At 37.4% G+C, this 22,731-nt stretch overlaps 1 protein-coding gene across 3 annotated transcripts in view; it reads left to right on the top strand.

Annotated features, from left to right (window-relative positions):
• Positions 1-22,731, top strand: part of ATL2 (atlastin GTPase 2) — a 65,930-nt gene that overhangs the window by 33,680 nt on the left and 9,519 nt on the right. For all 3 annotated transcript variants that reach the window (XM_007102857.2, XM_007102858.4, XM_024118838.3), the window contains exons 3-7: positions 14,627-14,761; positions 15,005-15,109; positions 18,484-18,534; positions 18,834-18,890; positions 20,355-20,447. In XM_007102857.2, the coding sequence (XP_007102919.2) occupies positions 14,627-14,761; positions 15,005-15,109; positions 18,484-18,534; positions 18,834-18,890; positions 20,355-20,447 (441 nt within the window). The remainder of the gene's footprint in view (positions 1-14,626; positions 14,762-15,004; positions 15,110-18,483; positions 18,535-18,833; positions 18,891-20,354; positions 20,448-22,731) is intronic.

The following is a 22,731-nucleotide window of genomic DNA, read 5'->3' as shown; positions in this document are numbered from 1 at the left end:
TCTGAGTTAAATGTCTTTATTAATTTTCATTCATAAGGTTTCCATATAGGATTCCTGATGTAAATAATCTTATTCTGTCAATTGAAAATCACATTAAACAGTGTTTGATTTGGAGGAATAACAGGCTTCTACTTATACTGACTTAGTGGTGGGTCATGCTTTTCCTAGGAGATGAAAGTAAAGGAGAAAAAACAGTGGGATAGTTTTGGAATATTTCATTAACCTATATGCTTGCAAAGATGGGATGGTAGTTGAAGAAGGTAGGAGATGAACAGTGGCTTTATACAGTCGTCCCTAGGTATCCCAGAGTGGGGGCGGGATTGGGGGGGGGTATTGATTCCAAGACCTCCAGTGGATGCCAAAACCCCTGGATGTCCAGGTTCCTTTTATAAAATGGCGTAGTACAGTCAACCCACTGTATCTGTGGGTTTCACATCCGGAGGACCTACTGTACTGATTTCGTATGTCTTCGGTATTGACCTGAGTCAGTTTATGTAAAGCAGTTCACTAAAGGAGCCAAATGTAAATATTTTACTTCATGATTTAGAAATAGATATGTGTTTTAATTTTGATTTGTTAGTAAAGGAATCATAACAAAGCTGAATGTGAGCTCTTTTCTGTTGGATAAAAACAAAAACTTCAGTAGCTAAGTTCTTAAAACCAAGAATATTCTGAGATTGTTACCAAACATTTCCAAATTACAGGGGAAATTCTGATTTTTAGGTCTCATTTTCTTGCAAAGTAAATAGCTTCCTACACATTTTTTTTTTTAAGCTGCTACTTGTATTATGAAAATAGGTTGTTTTTGCTTGAAATATGGAAGGAAAGAAATCAGTCTTTTGTAAACTTGAGAAGTGAATTAAAAGTTTTTCTAGAATAAAATTCCTTCATGTCATGTTGGAATTAATTGGTTATTTATTTATTTTTAAAATAAATTTATTAATTTAATTTATTTATTTTTGGCAGCGTTGGGTTTTCATTGCTGTGTGCGGGCTTTCTCTAGTTGTAGCGAGCGGGGGCTACTCTTTGTTGTGGTGCATGGACTTCTCATTGCAGTGGCTCCTCTTGTGGAGCACGGGCTCTAGGCACGTGGGCTTCAGTAGTTGTGGCACATGGGCTCAGTAGTTGTGGCTCATGGGCTCTAGAGCGCAGACTCAGTAGTTGTGGTGCACGGGCTTAGTTGTTCTGTGGCATGTGGGATCTTCCCGGACCAGGGCTCGAACCTGTGTCCCCTGCATTGGCAGGCGGATTCTTAACCACTGTGCCACCAGGAAGCCCAAGACTGAATAATATTCTATTGTATACATATATTACATTTTATTTATCCATTCATCGTTAGTGGGCATTTGGGTTGTTTCCACCTTTTGGCTTATTAATAATGCTATAATTCTATGAATATGTTAATATAACATATTCATTAATTATATATAATACATTAATATATAATACTGAATGATAATGGTATGAGGTAAGGGTTCAGCTTCATTTTTTTTGTATGTGCCTATCCAGTTGTCCCAGCACCATTTGTTGGGAAGGCTGTTCTTTCCCCATTGAATGGTCTTGGCACCCTTGTTGACAACTAGTTGGCCATAGACATGTGGCTTTATTTCTGAACTCTCAGTTCTGTTGCATTGGTCTATATGTCTGTTCTCATGCCAGTACGAGACTGTCTTGATTACCTTTGCTTTGTAGTAAGTTTTCAAAACAGGAAATGAGTTTTCTTATTTTGTTGTTTTTTCAAGATGGTCTGTTCTAGGTCCCTTGCAATTCCATATGATTTTTGGACTTAAGTCTGTCACTTTCTATGGGAGGTTAGCTGGGATTCTGTTGGTGATTGGATTGAATCTAAAAGGTCAGTTTGGGTAGTGTTGCCATCTTAATATTAAACATTTCAATCTTTGAACATGGGATGTTTTTCCATTTATGTGGATCTTCTTTAATTTCTTCCAAAAATGTTTTGTAGTTTGCAGAGTATGTTTTACACTTCTTTTGTTAAATTTATTCATTTTTTGTTGATGTTAGAAACAGAATTTTCTTAATTTCATTTTCAGATTGTTCATTGCAAGTTTACAGAAATACAATTGATTGTTTTATATTGATCTTGTATCCTACAACCTTGTTCAACTCATTTATTCATTCCAATAGTTTTTTTAAAATCATTTTAAGTGGACAATTTTATTTATTTATTCATTTAAGTTTATTTATTTATTTATTTTTGGCTGCATTTTGTCTTCGTTGCTGTGCACGGGCTTTCTCTAGTTGCCTCGAGCAGCGGCTACTCTTTGTTGCAGTGCGCAGGTTTCTCATTGCGGTGGCTTCTCTTGTTGTGGAGCACGGGCTCTAGGCGCGGGCTTAGTTGCTTCGTGGCATGTGGGATCGTCCTCGACCAGGGCTCAAACCTGTGTCCCCTGCATTGGCAGGCGGATTCTTAACCACTGCACCCCAGGGAATTCCCAGTTCCAATAGTTTTTTAGTGGACTTTTTAATGTTTTCTATATATAAGATCATGTCACCTGTAAATACAGTTTTCCTTTTTCCTTTCCAATCTGAGTACCTCTTATCTCTCTCTTTCTTAGCTAATTGTCCTGGCTAGAGTCTCCAGTACAATGTTGAGTACAAAGTGATAAGAGCAAATATCTTTATCTCTTTCCTAATCTTTAGGGAGAAGCATCTAGGTTTTCACACTATGTATGTTGTTAGCGGTAGAATATTTTTGTATATGTTTTTAAATCAAGTTCAGGAAGTTCTCTGTTTCTAGCATGCTGAGAGGGTTTTTGTTTTCTTAATCATGAATGGATGTTGGATTTTGTCAAATGCTTTTTCTGCATCTATTGATGTGATCATATGATTTTTCGTTAGCCTGTTGATGTGATGAATCACATTATTAATTTTTTGAATGTTGAGTTAGCCTTGTGTCCCTGGAATAGTTAGTTGTGGTGTATAATTCTTTTTATACAATGTTGGATTCAATTTGCTAATATTTTGTTGAGTATTTTTATATCTATGTTCATGAGATATATTGATCTTTAGTTTTCCTTTCTTGTTATGTCTCTATTTGTTTTTTGTTTTTATTAAATTTTTTTATTTTTGGCTGTGTTGGGTCTTCGTTTCTGTGCGAGGGCTTTTCCTAGTTGTGGCAAGCGGGGGCCACTCCTCATCACAGTGTGCGTGCCTCTCACTATCGCGGCCTCTCCTGTTGCGGAGCACAGACTCCAAACACGCAGGCTCAGTAGTTGTGGCTCACGGGCCCAGTTGCTCTGCGGCATGTGGGATCCTCCCAGACCAGGGCTCGAACCCGTGTCCCCTGCATTAGCAGACAGATTCTCAACCACTGCGCCACCAGGGAGGCCCTCTATTTGGTTTTGGTATTAAGATAACACTGGCCTCATAGAATGAGTTAGGAATTGTTCCCTCTGCTTCTATTTCCTTGAAGAGCTTAGAGAGAACTGATACCATTTCTTCCTTAAGTGTTTGGTAGAACTTACCAGTGAAACTGTCTGAATTCGGTTCATTCTTTTTTGAAAGTTATTAATTATTGATTAAATTTCTTTAGTAGATACCCGTCTATTCAGATGATCTATTTTTTTCTCGTGTGGGTTTGGTAGGTTGTGTCTTTCAAATAATTGGTCCATTTCAAATAAGTTATCAAAATTGTGGGCATAGAATTGTTCTTAATATTCTTTTACTATCTTTCTAATGTCCATGAAATTAGTAGTTTTGACTCCTCTTTGATTTCTGATATTATTATTTGTCTTTTCTCTGTCAAATCAATTTTATTGATCTTTTCGAAGGACCAGCTTTGGTTCCATTAATTTTTTTTTCCCTGTTGTGTTGTTATCCTGTTTTCTTGTGTTCAGCTTTATTGGTGTCTGCTGCATTTTTATTCTGCTTCTTTAGGTTATATTACTCTTCTAGTTTCCTAAGGTGGAAGTTTAGATGATTGATTTTAGATCTTTTTTCCTAATATATGCACCCAATGCTATAAATTCTCCTCTAACTGTTGCTTTCACTGCATTTTACATATTTTCATGGGTTGTATTTTCATTTTCATTTAGTTCAAAATATTTTAAAATTTCTGTTGAGACTTTTTTGACCCATGTGTTACTTAGAAGTGTGTTGTGTAAACTCCAAGTATTATGGGGTTTTCCAGCTACGTTTCTATTACTGGTTTCTAGTTTAATTCAGTTGTGGTCTGAGAGCATACTTTGTATGATCTGTTCTTTAAAATTTATTTTAAGGTGTGTTTTAAGGCCCAGTGTATGTCCTATTTTGGGGAATGTTCTGTATGAGTTTGAGAGGAATGTGTATTCTGTTGTTGTTGGATGAAGGATTCTATTGGGTTGGCCAAAAAGTTCCTTTGGTTTTTAAGTAAAAACAAAAGACACATTTTTCATTTTCACCAAGAACTTTTTTGAACAACGTACGTATTCCCCTTTTTGTTCCACTACCTTCTGCCATTTTTCTGGCAACTTCACAATTCCATCCACCCAAAACTTTTTATCTTTTTGAGCAAAGAACTGTTTCAGGTGCCTTTTACAGTCTTCCAGGGAATTGAAATTTTTTCCATTAAGAGAATTTTGTAAAGACCAAAATAAATGGGAATCCGAAGGTGCAATGTCTGGTGAATACGGCGGATGAATCAGAACCTCCCAGCCAAGCTGTAACAGTTCTTGCCTGGTCATCAAAGAAACATGCGGTCTTGTGTTATCCTGATGGAAAAGTATGCATTTTCTGTTGACTAATTCCGGATGCTTTTCGTCGAGTGCTGCTTTCATTTGGTCTAATTGGGAGCAGTACTTTTTGGAATTTTCGTTTGGTTTTCCAGAAGGATCTCATAATAGAGGACTCCCTTCCAATCCCACCATATACCCAACATCACCTTCTTTGGATGAAGAATGATGTTTGGTGTGGTTGGTGGTGGTTCATTTCGCTTGCCCCACAATCTCGTCTGTTCCACATTATTGTACAGTATCCACTTTTCATCACCTGTCACAATTTGTTTTAAAAACGGAACATTTCCCTCATGTTTAAGTAGAGAATCATGTCAGAAATATGGTCAAGAAGGTTTTTTTTGCTTAACTTATGTGGAACCTAAACATCAAAGAGATGAACATAACTAAGGTGGTGCAAATGATTTTCATTGCTTGATTTGGATATTTTGAGTATGTTGGCTATCTCCCACATGGTATAACGTTGATGGTTCTCAGTTAATGTCTCGATTTGATCACTGTCAACTTCAGCTGGTCTACCCGAACATGGAGCATCGTCCAGAGAGAAATCTCCAGCACGGAACTTCGCAAACCACTTTTGACGCGTCGGATCAGTCACAGCACCTTCTCCATACACTGCACAAATCTTTTTTTGCGTTTCAGTTGCATTTTTATGTTGCTTGAAATAATAAAGCATAATATGCCAAAAATGTGGCTTTTTTTCTTCCATCTTCAGTATTAAAATGGCTACATAAAAATTAACCAACTTTGATTAGTTTTTTTTTAAAAGGCATGCTGGTATGACAGCTGTCACAATACAATCTAACAAAATTGTTTCGAATGAAGTTAAAGACAACTAAGCACTACTAGAACCATCTTATGGAAAAAACCAAATGAACCTTTTGGCCAACCCAATATAATGTCAATTAGATCCACTTGATTGTTGGTGCTGTTCAGTTCAACTGTATCCTTACTGATATTCTATCTTCTGGGTCTGTCGATTACTGATTGAGGGGTGTTGAAGTCTCCAAGTATAATAGTGGATTTGTCTTGTTTCTTCTTGCAGTTCAGTTCTTGCCTCACGTATTTTGATGCTTTGTTGTTAAGTGCATACACATTAAAGATAACTGTTAAGTTTTTCTGGAGAATTGACCCCTTTATTATTATGTAATACCACTCTTTTTTTTTTTTTTTTTTTTTTTTTTTTTAGCGGTACGTGGGCCTCTCACTGTTGTGGCCTCTCCCGTTGCGGAGCACAGGCTCCGGACGCTCAGGCTCAGCGGCCATGGCTCACGGGCCCAGCCGCTCTGCGGCATGTGGGATCTTCCCAGACCGGGTCACGAACCCATGTCCCCTGCATCGGCAGGCAGACTCTCAACCACTGCGCCACCAGGGAAGCCCAATACCATTCTTTATCCTGATAATTTCCTTGTCCTTAAGTCAGCTTGGTCGGAAATTAGCATAGCTACTCTAGCTTTTGTTTGATTAGTGTCAGTATGGTATATCTTCCTGCATTCCTTTTCTTTATGTTTAAACTGGGTTTTTTGTGGACAACAAATATTTGGGTCTTTTTTTTTTAATCCACAGTGACAGTTTCTGTCATTTAATTGGTTTATTTCAATCATGCACATCTAAAGTGATTTTTGATAGGATTGGATTGTTATTTCTTATGTTTGTAATTTTCTATTTGTTGTACTTGTTTGTTCTTTTTTATTTTTTTCTGCCTTCTCTAGCTTTAATTGACTATTTTATATGATTTCACATTCTGTTCTTTCTTAGTATATCTATTATACTTCTTTAAACCTTAAAAAAAAACTGGTTGCCTGGAGTTTGCAATATACATTTACAACTAGTCTAAGTCTGCTTTAGAATATTACTATACCGCTTCATGGGTAGAGCAGGTACATTATGACAGAGTATTCCCAATGCCTCCCTCCTATGCCTTATGATGTTGTTAATTTCCTCTGTTATGTACCACAATCACCCAATGCATTGTTGCTATTAGCACTTCATACACATAGTTGTCTATTAGATGAATTAAGAGAAAGAAGAGTAAAAGATTTACTTACTTTCTTGTCTTTCTTTGACATTCTTTTATATATATGTCTGAGTTTCTGACCTATATTATTTTCTTTCCCTTGGAAGAACTTTTAACATTTCTTTCAAGGCAGGTGTACTGGTGACAATCTCCCTCAGTTTTTGTCTAAGGAAGAGTATTTCTCCTTCACTTTTGTAGGATAACTTTGCTGGATACAGAATTCTAGGTTGGTGGCTTTTTTCTTTCAGCACTTGAAATATTTCACTCCATTCTCTTCCTGTTTGTGTGTGAGAAGTCCAAAGTGATTCTTATCCTTCCTTGTTCCTCTACAGGTAAAGTGTTTTTTGTCTCTGTTTTCTTTCAGGATTTCCTTTTTGTCTTTGTTATTTTGCAGTTAGACTGCGATATGCCTGGTATAGATCTTTTGGTATTTATCCTATTTGGTGTTCTCTGACTTTCTTGGATCTGTTTTTTAGTATCTGTCATTAATTTTAGAAAATTCTCAGCCATTATTACTTCTGATGTTTCTTTTACGCTTTTCTTCCTTCTCCTTCTGGTATTTCCATTACACCTATATTACACCTTTTGCAATTGTCCCACAGTCCTTGAGTGGTCTGTTCTGTTATTCTTATCCTTTTTTGTCTATGCATTTCAGTTTGGGAAGTTTCTATTGATATATATTCATGTTCACTGCTTCTTTCCTTGGCTGTGTCTAGTCTGTGGATAAGTATATTAAAGGCATTCTTTATTTCTATTACAATGTTTTTTATATCTAGCATTTTCTTTTAATTCTTTGAGTTTCCATCTCTCTGCTTACATTCCTTATTTTTGCACATTTTCTACTTTTCTCAATAGAGCCCTTAAGATATTAATCCTAGTTATTTTAAATTTACTATCTCATATTTCAAAATCTGCATCATATCTGAGTTTGGTTCTGGTTGTTGCTTTGTCTCGTCAGTCTGTTTTTCCTTACCTTTTGGCATGGCTTGTAATTTTTCTGTTGAAGGTCAGGCATGAAATATCAGAAAATACGAACTGACAGTTAAGTTTTTAGTGTGCGGTGTTATGTTAGTCTAGCTCTAGGTCAGAGATGTGTTTAATGTTTTCTGCTGCTTTAGGTCCCAGAGACTTCAGTTTTCTCCCCCTCCGCCATTATCCTTGGGTTTCTCTAAGAACTCCTTAAATAGAATGTGTCTTGCAGCTCTCTCAGTTGTAATCCACTGTCATCATAGTGGAGCCTGGTTGATGTGGTGATAAGGTGTGGGAGAGGAAAGCTATATCATTTTACGATTAAATCTCAGTTTTGTAAGTGGGCCTGAGTCCCTGGGCTGTGACCTTCAGAAGTGTTTCTTAGCCTTAACAATTTTTTTTCTCCCCTTACTTGAGACAGGAAGGATAGAGGGGGCTGGAGTTGATGAATTGCCCTTTCCAGGCTTAGATAAAGCTCTGATAAGGTAATTTGTCTTGGAGGGCAGGCCTTTGTTAATGGGGACTGCTACCAGTGCTTACTTTCCTGAGTGTATTTAAAAATGGTTGCAGGGAATTCCCTGGCAGTCCAGTGGTTAGGACTCAGTGCTTTCACCGCTGTGGCCCAGGTTCAATCCCTGGTCAGGGAACTAAGATCCTGCATGCTGTGCGGCACGGCCAAAAAAAAAAAAAAAAAAAAAACCTCAGGGAGCTCCTTGAGGTAAAACCCAAGAAAGTGGGGGCCTATGAAGCCTGAACCTCCACGAGAGGTCTTAGGTCTCCAGCTAGTCTACTCTTAACTTCCAGCAGTTTGTCCAAATTACCATTTAAGTGTTTCTTCCAGTTGCTCCAGCAGCTTCTGCTCCTTGGTAACTGACCTCAGCTTGTGATTCTTTGTATTTGCCTGTCTCTCAGATTTTGGTGTGCAATTTGCCCTGTGACCTCAATTCTCTGATCTAAGAAAGAAAGTTTGTTGATTTTCGTATTGAGCTTTTTTCTTGTTGTGAGGCTGGTGTGCTTTTTACATTAGCTTTATATATGGGAGCACTGAGGCTGGAAGTCCAGTGGAAGACTGTGAAGTCAAATCTCCATGCCAAACCTTAATTTAATAACTAGAGGTGTTTCGCCTTTCTGTTCTAGTAGTACTCAAGTACACTTACAAAAAACTGTGGTTAAAAATTACATAACAAAATTTACCATTTTAATCATTTTTAAGTGTACAGTTTAGTGGAATTAAGTATATTCATATTATTGTACAATCATCATCACCAGTGCATCTCCAGAACTTTTTCCTTCCCAAACTGAAACTCTGTACACATTAAACTCCTCATTCCTCCCCTTCCTCCAGCCCCTGATAACCACTTTTCTACTTTCCGTATGAGTTTGACTACTCTAGGTACCTCATATAAGTAGAATCATACAATTTTGTTATTTTGTATCTGGCTTATTTTACTTAGCATAATGTCTTCCAGGTCAAGGTCACCTTTTAACCAGAACCTTAAAAAAAAGGTTATTTAAACTTCTTTGGTGTGTACCTAAGTTGATATAGTTGTCCTTGTTTGAGCTAGTGCCTTGGGTCAGTCATAATGTCATCTGTTTGTCCAGCCCCAAAAGGGAGGAGTTGGACATGGGGGTGGTTAAGATGTTACAGAGTTTTAAAACTGTTTTAAGAGTCTAATGTTGCTTAATTTGTTCCAGGACTTGTACAGTATTCTTACATATTCAAATGAAAACTGTAAATTATGTTTGATGGTCAGAATGTTTATATTAACTCATTCTATCCACTGATTGGTGTGTTTAATGTTAATAACCTGTCTCCAGAATTAGGTACTAGTTTTATACAGATTAAGATTTTCATCTGTTATGTTTTTTTAATTTATTTATTTTATTTATTTTATTTTTGGCTGTGTTGGGTCTTTGTTGCTGCGTGCGGGCTTTCTCTAGTTGTGTCGAGTGGGGGCTACTCTTCGTTGCGGTGCGCGGACTTCTCATCGCGGTGGCTTCTCTTGTAGCGGAGCACAGGCTCTAGGCACACAGCCTTCACTAGCTGTGGCTCGTGGACTCTAGAGCGCAGGCTCAGTAGTTGTGGCACACGGGCTTAGTTGCTCCGCGGCATGTGGGATCTTCCCCGACCAGGACTCAAACCTGTGTCCCCTGCGTTGGCAGGCAGATTCTTAACCATTGCACCACCAGGGAAGTCCCATCTGTTATGTTTTTACAGGGAATACTTCATAACTAGGAAGGATCTGCTCTTTTATTGTACAGTTACTTGGGTCTTTAATTTCATCCTTTTTGTCCCTTTTCCTCCTCACTGTGATGAGTTACTATGGCTTTTGAATGGGCCTTTATTCTTCTGGCCTGCCCATTTGTTGGAGTCAGTAAGACTGGGAACAGGGTGTATGGTCTGATACATATAGACCTGGTTGGACCACCAAGTCTGTGTTTCAAGTTTACCAGCTATTGTTTCACTTTGTTGCTAGAGAATGTTATCTTTCCTATGGTGAAATAAGAATTTGTTTCTTATTATTTAGAGTAGGTAGGGGTTCTTTATTGTTTTTGTATAAATTTTTTAAAAATTTATTTTATTTTTGGCTGTGTTGGGTCTTCGTTGTCTTCGTTGATGCAAGTGGGCTTTCTCTAGTTGCAGCGAGTGGGGACTACTCTTCGTTGCAGTGTGCAGGCTTCTCATTGCGGTGGCTTCCCTTGTTGCGGAGCATGGGCTCTAGGCATTCAGGCTTCAGTAGTTGCAGCACGCGGGTTCAGTAGTTGTGGCTCATGGGCTTAGTTGCTCCGTGGCATGTGGAATCTTCCTGGACCAGGGCTTGAACCTGTGTCCCCTGCATTGGCAGGTGGATTCTTAACCACTATGCCACCAGGGAAGCCCGGGTTCTTTATTGTTGATAACTATATTACACTGGTAAGTCTTCTTGGCAAGGGTTTATGTTTATTCACTATATTTGACTACATTTAAAGTTCAGGTGTTTTCATATTGCCTTTTGCAACTGAGATTTATTCAATAAGATTTTTTTATTTTACTGGAGGATTAAAATCATTTTAGAAATTTCGAGTTTTAAGGCCTTTTTTGTCCCTACAGTAGTAAATGGTATCAGATTACTGTTTTTCAAGTTCTTAAGTTTGCTTTTACTAACTTATAACAGCAAATAGTATCTGTTATCAGCAAGGCTGCTTCTAGAATTCATTAGAATGCTCCTTGAGGGCAGGAATGTTTGTTCTTTTTTCACTACTGTATCCCTAGAACCTAAAACAGTGGCTGGCACATGGTAGGGGTTCAATAAATATTTGTTGAATGAGTACATATGAATATATTAAATTTATCAGTATTCAATATATTAGAGAAATAGCAAGACTTCTTAATTTCATGTTTTGAAATATCAAAACAGTGGTTTTAATTAGCTAGGTTCTCTGACTTACCTTTTCTTTCGTCCTTTTATTGACTAATCAGTTTAGTAAACATTTCCATTACAGGGTAAACTAAGAAGAGATGATACATAGTCAATAGAGGTTTTAAATGAGACACCAGTTCTTTTTAAAGTTTCTTTGGAGAGGGTAAGGTTAACAAACATCTTAGCCTATGATATCAGTCATCTATACTTTCTAAAATTTATTTTTACTCTCTTGTTCATGTAATTGTTTCTAGGAATAATTAAAAGGATCATATTTCCTTTTTTTTAGTAAACATATTTATGTATGTATGTATGGCTGCATTGGGTCTTTGTTGCTGCACACGGGCTAGTTGTGGTGCACGGGCTTAGTTGCTCTGAGGCATGTGGGATCTTCCCGGACCAGGGCTTGAACCCGTGTCCCCTGCATTGGCAGGTGGATTCCCAACCACTGCGCCACCAGGGAAGTTCCTAAAAGGATCATATTTCTTAGGTATCTCTTACACATGCTCAAAAGGGAACACATTGAAGCTTAATAATTAAAATTTTTAATGTATTTATTTATTGAGCAAATATTTTGAGTGCCTACTGCAAGCCAGGCACTAGTCTCTCTTCTGGGAGTACTAGTCTATGTTTTGAGAGAAAAAAAAGACAAAACTTTCTCTCTTTATGGAACTTACATTCTCATAGGAGAGATAGGGAAACAAGATGTAGAATAAAAACAGATTTCTCTAATAGGGTAGATTCTTTTAAGTTACTTGTGTAGGTTGGACCTTTTAAAAATAATCAGTTCAGGGGCTTCCCTCGTGGCGCAGTGGTTGCGCGTCCGCCTGCCGATGCAGGGGAACCGGGTTCGCGTCCCGGTCTGGGAGGATCCCGCATGCCGCGGAGCGGCTGGGCCCGTGAGCCGTGGCCGCTGGGCCTGCGCGTCCGGAGCCTGTGCTCCGCAACGGGAGAGGCCGCAGCAGAAAAAAAAAAAAAAAAAAAAAATCAGTTCATTAAATACCACTTTGACATTGTTGGGGAATGAGATGCCACATGTGAGCGCCTAGAATAGGGCAAGGCACATTGGTAGGAATAGTTTTGTAAACAAAAATGGAGTTTACAGCCCGTGCTCTCAGTATTCACACAAGAACTGCAGTGCAAAGCTATTTAAAGATAACCACCTGCAGTGTCGGTAATATGCTTTAAGAGTCCACAAAAGTCAGAGTTTCTTGACAGCTGGCTCAGTCTAGGCAGACAGCAGGTGGAACAAAGGTATAGAGATGCTAAACAACATATGTATTTGGGAATAGTGACCTTTTTGGAGTGGTAGAAACTGGAAGAGGGGTGTGTGTGTGTGTGTGTGTGTGTGTGTTGGGGGAACTTATGAGTACTATCAGGAGCAGAGATAGAAAAAGTAAGTTAAAGGTGGATTGTATGCAACAGGTCTCTAGATGGTCCTGTAAATAAATGGGGAGCCACAGATGACTTTTTAGTAGGACAATGGCAAGATTACATTTCTTGTTGAGAAAATTAAGTGGCTATGGGAAGGATGGGTTGGAGAGTATGACAGGGAGGTTCCAGGCTATTTGGGGCATCTAAAGTATAGCCCAGGGCCAAGACCATAATCCCTGTAAGGGTGCCTCCTGAAGCACAAGTCCATAGTATATAATGTGAATAGAATTGTGGCATGTGGCAGGCAGCCTTGTGACCAACAGAGGGATGAGGGTCAAAAGTTGCAGATACTGAAAGTGAAGAAGAGAATCCAAGAGAATTTTGTAGTTAATAGGATTGGTAACCTACTGGGGATGGGAGTTTTGTGGGATAATAATAATTATAGCTGGTTTGACGTTTAAGACGGATCTTCACATTAGATAGTGATGGTCTGGACAACACTTTTTTTCCCCACCTTGTATCTCGTTTTCATAAATTGCTTCATCCCTCATTGAGCCTACCATACCCATCTTTTTTCCACCCCTAATTTGAACTTTGATCTCTGTTTTGGACTATATAGTAAAGCTTATTAGAAGTATTTCTGAAACAAAGGAATTTTTCCTGTGGGGGAGGTACTTTGAGAAAAGGCTATATGGACTTTAAGTATACTTAAAGTATAGGGCTCTTTTTAAAAAAAATTTATTTATTTTATTTATTTATTTTTGGCTGTGTTGGGTCTTTGTTGCTGCGCACGGGCTTTCTCTAGTTGTGGCGAGCAGGGGCTACTCTTCGATGTGGTGCACGGGCTTCTCGTTGCGGTGGCTTCTCTTGTTGCGGAGCACGGGCTCTAGGCGTGCAGCCTTCAGAAGTTGCGGCTCGCTGGCTCTAGAGCACAGGCTCAGTAGTTGTGGTACACAGGCTTAGTTGCTCCGCGGCATGTGTGATCTTCCCAGACCAGGGCTCAAACCCATGTCCTTTGCATTGGCAGGCAGATTCTTAACCACTGTGCCACCAGGGAAGTCCCTAGGGCTCTTAATATATGTCAAAAGTTAACTCATTTATTATATTCCAGATTTAATTTTCTAGATAAATTACCTTATGGTATAGTAACTTTTATATAATTTTATAATATTTAATTATAACAGTCTAGCCCTGTGACGTACATTAAAACATTTTATTATGGAAAAATTTAAATATACCCAAAAATAGTAGAGTATAATGAACCCCAGTATACCTGTCAACATTTTGCTGGTCTTGTTTCATCTGTTTTTCTCTCTGCCCTTTTATTCTTTTTTTTTTGCTGAAATATTTTAAAGCAAATTCTAGGCATATTCTTTCACCATAAATACTTGAATATTTAACAGTTAAGGACTTTATTATTATTATTAATACAACCACAAAACCATTGTCACACCAAGCAATCACCTTTACCCCAGCTTAACACCGTCTAATATAATACCCAGTCTGGATTCAGACTTCCCTTTTGGTTTCAAAAAAGAGTTTTATAGCTGGATTGTTTGAATCAGGTTTCAAACAAGTCTCGTGGTTATTTTTAAAGTTGATATTTTTTAAAGAGAAAATTAAGGCAGTGTGAAAACATTTTAGTATAAGCTATTCTAAGAGAGCAACGCTGTTTTGACAGCCATTCTGTCTGGAACTTAGTTTTGTACAAGGAGGTATCGAAATAGCTAGTATCTATTTTTTATGATTTTTAAACATAGGAAATCTTTCCAAAATGGGGGAAATGGGTGTGACCCCACTTATCTGGAAGCCTAGAGTATGAAAATGTGAGCTATTCAAGAAGTTTCAGGTTTGGAGGAAGACCACATCTCTCTTAGTCAAAACACCCTAGATGGGATTTGGGACTGTTTTTGTAACTACTTGTGTAATGTTACAGTATATTTTATCTCCCTGGATGTACCTTCCTCATATGTAAAATGAGTGGATGATTTCTTTTTTTCTTTCTTTTTTTTTTTTTTAATTTTTACTGAAGTGTAGTTGATTTACAATGTTGTGAAGAGTGGGTGATTTCTTATATTCCTTTTGAGTTCTTATTTTTGTGTGTTTTATTTTCTGTTTATGCTTGACTTTAACAGGATTCTCAAAGTTGGATTGGTGGAAACAATGAACCATTGACTGGCTTTACATGGCGAGGTGGTTGTGAAAGAGAAACAACAGGCATACAAGTCTGGAATGAAGTGTTTGTGATCGACAGACCGAATGGAACAAAAGTGAGTTTCTCTTCATAGTTTTTTAGTATTTTTTTCTTCCATATTCTTTCTTGAGCAAAACAACAAGAACTATTAATATCTGATAACTTTTAACATATGTGGATTATTATCAAAATGTGTGAGATACTTAGAGGACTTTTCTTGACTTAATTACTGATTTTGATATTAACCATTTTATATTTGACTTTTATAGTCAGTATTGGTGAATTTTTTACTTAGTATTTTAAACTTTTAAATTCCTAGGTGGCTGTGCTGCTAATGGATACCCAGGGTGCCTTTGATAGCCAGTCAACTATCAAAGATTGTGCAACAGTGTTTGCTCTGAGCACTATGACTAGCTCTGTCCAGGTGAGATACAGAGATGCTGTGGTATGGTCAGGTCAGATAATCCTAATACCTTTGCTCTTCCTCAAAATGCCTTTTGATTGAAGGAAAAAAAGGATTAAAATTAGAGAAACTATTTACATTTAGTATTGGTCATTTACATTGCTATGCTTGCTGTTCTGGCTTACAATGTGAAATTTCATACTTTTAGTGCTTACCAGGGAAGCAGTGAACCAGTAGCCAATCCCTTTGGTATTTCATCATATCATCTATGCTTTTTTCTTTTTAAAGGAATATATATTATTGCATGTTATCCTTAATTGAATTCAAGGATATTCAGTTGATATTGAATTCAATTGAATTCAGTCATACACAGTAAAATATAGTGTTTCTTTATTTTTTGGCTAAACCAACCAAACAAACAACAAAACCAAGTAATTAAATTTAGTTTTCTACTTGATATGTATGACAACTAGTACATGATTATTTGAACTAATGGAGGTAGAGGCATAATAATTAACTTGTATTTAGGAAACCTTAATGATGTTTATATAATAAACTAAGGACTAAAAGCACCTGTTTCATTTAGAAAGGGGTAAAATCCTTTCTGTTTTTTCACTTATGCTGTACCCTACTTATGTTTGGTGTTCTATCAAGTTCTAGTCTCTTCAAGCTAGGCCATCTCTTTTCTGTATAATTTAGACTAATTGCACTTAATTAAACCACCACAGGTCATTTTTTATTTCTTTACTTTCTGTTTCCTGAGCTCATCTGTGGTTGATACTTCTCTGGCTGAAAAATGAATTATTGAAGTATGGTGGTTAGGTCCAGCTGTTGATTTATCAAGATGTATATTTGCAAATATTTTAAAAAGTATGTGCTTCTCCTGAGATAAGAAATATTTCTTATGGATGGTAGATTATAGGTGATACCATCACAATGTCTTGGAATTTTTGTGCTTTCCATTAATATCTGGAATGTATGACCAGTTTCTATTAAAGTTCCCATTTCCTCTCTTCCTCAATTCGAAGTATCTAGCTGTCAGAGTGGAAACAAGTTTTGGAATTATTATGAGATAAAAGCGAAGTGGCTTCTTTTTATCATAGGGATGGGAATATCTGTCACTACAAACTAAGTGATGTTATCAGGGACCCTCAGAGTCTTTTTTTCAGTTTGTCCTACCTCTTTTTCTCTGATCTTGTGGGGCAGCACAACTGCCATTTCTTGAGGCAAGCAGAAGCCACATCTTTGTGTTTATATTATCACATTATAGCCCTTCAGATTAACTGTCTCTGTGGCTTGCATTAAATTATAAGTTCTCTGTCCTAAAACTTATACCATGGTGTTCTCTTGTTTATTCAACTTTATGACAGCAAGAGAACTGGTTTTGGACAACCACATAAAGCTATTCAGCCACTTTCTTATTGTAAAACAAAGATTTTGCCCATCTTGCCTATCTCACATGTGGTTTTGTGTGCAGTCAGAAATGAGATCCAAATGAGATAATGCATAAGAAAGTGGTTTGTAAACTAAATAATCAAGAAGATTAATTTTTTTTTTCTTTTTTAAGGCCACACCGTGCGGCATATGGGATCTAAGTTCCCCAACCAGGGATCCGAACCTGTGCCCGCATGCATTGGAAGCGCGGAGTCTTTTTTTAAATAAATAAATAAATAAATAAATAAATAAATTTGTTTATCTATCTATTTATTTATTTATTTATGGCTGTGTTGCTGTGCGTGGGCTTTTCTCTAGTTGCGGCGAGTGGGGGCTATTCTTCGTTGTGGTGCGCGGGCTTCTCATTGTGGTGGCTTCTCTTGTTGCAGAGCACGGGCTCTAGAGTGCAGGCTCAGTAGTTGTGGCGCACAGGCTTAGTTGCTCCGTGGCATGTGGGATCTTCCCGGACCAGGGCTCGAACCTGTGTCCCCTGCGTTGGCAGGAGGATTCTTAACCACTGCGCCACCAGGGAAGTCCCAGGAGTGCAGAGTCTTAACCACTGGACCACCAGGGAAGTCCCTAAAATTAGTTTTTATTATTGCTTCTTTCCTGATTCTTGAGGCTAGATTTCTCTCCTTCCTTACATAAGTTATCTGGCTGATAGATCAATGACAAATTGATCCCTTTGTCATTTATTCTTTCAAAGAATAATTACTGAGCATCTATTAAGTACAACACAGTATGCTAAATACGAATGATCTACAATAAACAAATCTTCTTTTCTGTTTGCTGTTTACAACCTGGCCCTGACAATGGAAGGATCTGGTCCTATTTCCTAAAAGCTAAGACCCATAAGGGTGAGAATAGGTTGGTTATGCTTTCAGTTTTTAAGTTTAAATCTAGAGTTTAATCACCTCATCATTAATTACTTTTTAAGAGCCTGTTTGGAATTAGTCAACTGAGAATATCATTTTAGGTTTGCTGGGCTATACTGGCTGTTTATATTCTTGACCTCCAAGTGATTAAGTTAGATTATCACTTATTTGCTTTTAGAACAAATTGTTCTATATTTGGAGTAACCCTGTTTTCTTAGATATAAGTTATTTCCTAGCAGAGGTGACAACTATGGACACCCACTTTTCTCCTTTGGTGGTCTAGGTCATCTTTTAAAGACCTGACTCAGAAGGATTGGACCTAGTGAATCTTCTCCAATTGCTGTTTCTTGAGAGTACTTAAGTTTCCGTTATCAGCTCTGGTCTATGGGCCTTGGAAAGTGGAAGAGTGCTACCTCTGTGTGTGTGTGTGTGTGTGTGTGTGTGTGTGTGTGTGTGTGTTAGCTACCACAGTCTGGTAAAATTTTCATGTTATTTAGACTGAGTTTGCTTAAGTAAAACGATAACCATAATATTAGAGTCAAGTTAGTTGAGGCACCCACTGAATAAACCATAAACTATATACTATGAATGCTCCAGGGAGGAATTTATCTTTGCATTGGGTTGGCCAAAAAGTTTGTTGGGGTTTTCTGTAACATCTTACAGAGAAAAACCCGAATGAACTTTTCGGCCAAACCAATAGAACTATGCCCTTCATATTCATTGACTTAGAAAAACAGTTGGGTAGTTGGGGAAACTCTTCACTTAAAAAAAAAAATCATGTTATAACATTAAAGAAACTTACTGTGTAATATACTTTTTTTTTTTCTTAATGTCTGCTACCTTCTTGGCCCCATATGCGTATATTCATGATTTTTACATAGTTTACCACCACTGCTTCCCCCTTAATGTTTTATCCTGAGTGTTAGGAAAAAAAGAAAATTCTTTTCACGGACCACTGGTTAAGATAGTGACTGAGTCATTCATTTGTGCTCAGGTGTAAAATAGCCTTCATTTCCACAAGTAAAGTTATACACAGCTGGGTATTCAAAGTAAAACAATAATAAAAACAAAAATTTGTTTTAACAGGTGTATAATTTGTCTCAAAATATTCAAGAAGATGATCTTCAACACTTGCAAGTATGTATGTCTCAAAGAACGTATGCCAAAGTATTGAAAATTTAATTCCCACTTTGTTGTGACTTTACACCAAGAACCTGTAATATTGTAAGAAGATTGACTATTATATGGTTTTAAACAGATGTACGACTTCTTAACTAGAAGAAATTTTAAAGTATACGCAGTCTTAAAAAATTAAATGCTTGGCTTTCAAATGATTTTAAAGGCTCTGACATCTAGTCGTCTGATATAGAATAGCTTTACAGATGTCTTCTTTCAACCTCTTCGGGGGCATTATTTTAAATAATTTGATTTAATAGTTATTTACAGAATACGGCAGACTTGCAATGGAAGAAATCTACCAGAAGCCATTTCAGGTAAATATTTTATCATTAAAAAAAAAATTTATTCAATGAAAAGCTATTATCTTGTATGTCTGGAGATATGAGGACATTATGCGAAACTCATTTTTAGCAACAGATCTAGTGGAATTGAAACTAATTTATGGTAATGTCATCACCATCTTATGAGTAGCAGCTTACAAGATAGGAAATAGAATAAATGAATATAGACTGGTTCTTAATACTTTTACTTAAAGAGGTTAATAACATTTCTCTTAACTGGATATTACTTCCAAAACTTGAGACAGTCATGTAAGTTTATTTTATATGTGATAAACTACTAGAAAATGTTATTGGTTGTACATGTGCGTGCGTGTGTGTGTGTGTGTGTGGGGGGGGTGGTATATTACAAGTTGAGGTTAGACCTGTTATTCTTTATTTTTGTTTCAAATAGAAGAGTTTCAGAATTTATTATATCTCTCCCCCATGTGTTTTTTCATTACTTTTAAATGCTAGGTACAGAATATTAAGTCAGAAATTAACCTTGATTTGAGAAGCATATGCTCTGCTTGCTTCTGTGGAGTCTTATCATTAGAGATTAAAAAAAAACAGAGCTAATTTCAGGTAGATTCTTTTTTGAAATAAGTGTAATTTGTAAGTAGACATTGTACTATTTGTTTAGTTGTGTTATAGTAGGTGAGAATGACTCCACCCTGTTTGCTCATCAGTGTGTGAAGTCCACCAGTGATAGCATCACTGGTGATTCTGTTAGTGGGTTACATTGATTCTGACTCAGTCTTGTCTGGCTCAAGTGATCACTTTTATGAAATATTTGGTCAGGTTATGGTGTCATTTTGTGTATATGATGAAATATACTCTATTTGGCCGATATCAGTTTTTCTGAACTGGGGTAATTTTGCCACCCAGAGGGCATTTGCCAGTGTCTGGAGACGTTTTTGGTTGTCACAGTTTTGGGGAGGAAGTTCATGCCATTAGCATCTAGTTTATAGAGGCCAGACATGCTGTTCAACAGCCTACAAAATGTAGGACAGCCGTGCACAACTAAGAATTATCTGACCCAAAGTGTCAGTAGTGCTGAGTTGAGGAACTTAAGCATATAGGAATAAAAAAATTCTGTGAAATGAACTAATTGGTCTAGAATTAGGTTAGTTGGTCTTCTAGTTACACAATCTTGACTTAAAATTATGATCTGTATACCCTGATATGTCTTTTGTTTCTTTTTAAAATATCCCGTATTATTGCTTGCGGTGACTCTTTATACACAGTGAGGTTCTCGAGGTAGTTTCTTGGTATAGGAGCTGGGAGTATTGTTGGCTTATGTAGGTTCTTGATATAACTATGAGTAGTATTAAGCCATTTGGTTACTATGACTTTTGATAAGGATTGTTTCTGGGGAGTAAGGGGTGCTTCAGTTATTAAAGTAGTAATTTTTGGTAAAATTTTATAAGAAATGATTTCAGTTTTTTTCCCTTTCTGTAGACACTAATGTTTTTGATTCGAGACTGGAGTTATCCTTATGAACATTCATATGGTTTGGAAGGTGGAAAACAATTCCTTGAAAAGAGATTGCAGGTAAGCCCCCATTTCTTAGAGAGGAGAGCATAAGCACCAAGCCCCAGGTGCAGGTGTGGACTGTCTGGACTGCTGCTTAGACTGCCAACCTCTAAGTGTCATTGGAACAAATTGAGTATCCCAGGTTAACCCAGATAACTGCATACATAATTGATGAGAAGTAAATTGGTCGCACTCCTGTGAAAGAGGACAATAGAAATGCCCTCAAGGAGAAGTTAAGGAATGGATATTTCTCTCCAGAGCCAACTGCCCCTTCAATAAATCAATATTCAAAGGATAAAAGTTTGAAGTAAACTAACTTTTTGATCTGCTCAAGTTGCATGCATTTCTCTTTCTGGCCCAGCTGAGCTTCTGAGCATTTGGGACAGGCTGGATAATCTAGTGTGGATGCATTGAACACAGATGATGTAAGACTCCCTTTCCAAGGAATACTATCTCGTAGAGTGGCAGCATATAGAGAAAAAAGGGATCTTAAACATTATCTAGTATAGCCTTTACACACACACACACACACAAAGGGATCTTAAACATTATCTAGTATAGCCTTTACACACACACACACACACACACACACACACACACACACAAAGGGATCTTAAACATTATCTAGTATAGCCTTTACACACACACACACACACACACACACACACACAGACACACACACACACACCCCCCAAAACTGGGACCCATAAAAGTGACTTGCCTTTGGTCACTTCACTAATTATTGATAACTGGGAGTAGGACCCAAATTTCCAAACTCCTGGTCTGGCGTATGCAAAATGCCACATCAAGTCATTCCTGGAAAATAACATCACCAACATGATCCTTTATTCCTAAAGGTACCCTCCTATGGAAGTATTTCGGGAAACCCTCAGGTCAGATACTACCTACCTACTGACGTCCACAAAAGATACATAAAAATACCTTTATTCATAAGTAGGAGGTTTAGCTCTTTGGGGTAATAAAATTTTGTTTGTTTACTATGGAAAAATGCATTTAATTTTGCAGCCACATTCAAAGACTTAGGGTATAATGTAATTTTTCTTAATCCTAAAATGAGATCAAAACCAACTCCTCATTTCTTGGATTATTTGAAAGGCGTTTCTAGACTTGTCAGAAATAATTTCATTCATGAGCATTTTCTCTGGTTTGTTCAGAAGAAATTAACCCACAGTACATCAGGCATACTAACTAAATTCAGAATTATGTACTTCAAAGATAAGGAGGTTTTAAAATATATTATTGAAGCGATACAGAAAAGTACTCAGGTCGTAAGTGTGCAGCTTGAGGAGTTTGTACAAATTGAACATAGCCATGTAACCACCCAGAAGCAACTGCCTGTATCCACTAACTCCCACGCGCCTCCCCCCACCAAACCCTTCATTACTCTTTTGACCTCCAACAGGCTTTGTTTTTGGACCTTTTTATGAAAGGAATCATATACAGTATGTATTCTTTTGTGTCCAGCTTCTTTATCCCAGTATTACATTTCTGAGATTAATCCATATTGTTGCATGTAGTTTAGTTCACTTATTCTCATTGCTATGCAGTATTCCATTGTATGAACAGGCAACAGGTTTTCCATTCTACTCTTGATGGAGATTTAGGTAGTTTCCAGATTTTGTTGATTACGAATGGTGCATGTTTTATAGAATGGTTTTTGAGAAGAGTTTGGGAGAATATGTGAGTTATATTGGGATAAGTAGTTATTAAAAATCTAACATTAGGATTTCCTTCCAGAAAATACATAGCAGTTTCTCTTCTGCAAAACACTGATAAACTAGCATAAATCATAAATAATCATTTGGAGTGAGTGCCGAAATCCTAATAAATTTTTAAGGCTCTTTGGACTGCATTGGAGCTTTTCGCCTTATCTGTTGTTTTGCTCAGGGGCTGACCTTTTTATTTGTAGGCAAATTAGTACTGTGTTTTTCTCTTTGCCATTTTAAATACTTTTTTTTTCCCAAGTTTGAGCAACACTGCTTTATTTATTTATTTATTTATTAACATCTTTATTGGAGTATAATTGCTTTACAATGGTGTGTTAGTTTCTGCTTTATAACAAAGTGAATCAGTTATACATATACACATGTTCCCATATCTCTTCCCTCTTGCGTCTCCCTTCCTCCCACCCCTCTAGGTGGTCACAAAGCACGGAGCTGATCTCCCTGTGCTATGCGGCTGCTTCCCACTAGCTATCTATTCTATGTTTGGTAGTGTATATATGTCCATGCCACTCTCTCACTTTGTCACAGCCTACCCTTCCCCCTCCCCACATCCTCAA

Source organism: Physeter macrocephalus, chromosome 12 (assembly GCF_002837175.3).
Source record: "Physeter macrocephalus isolate SW-GA chromosome 12, ASM283717v5, whole genome shotgun sequence".
Lineage (NCBI taxonomy): Eukaryota > Metazoa > Chordata > Mammalia > Artiodactyla > Physeteridae > Physeter > Physeter macrocephalus.
The sequence above is the reverse complement of the archived record's forward strand: the minus strand, read 5'-3'. Positions and strand labels throughout refer to the sequence as shown.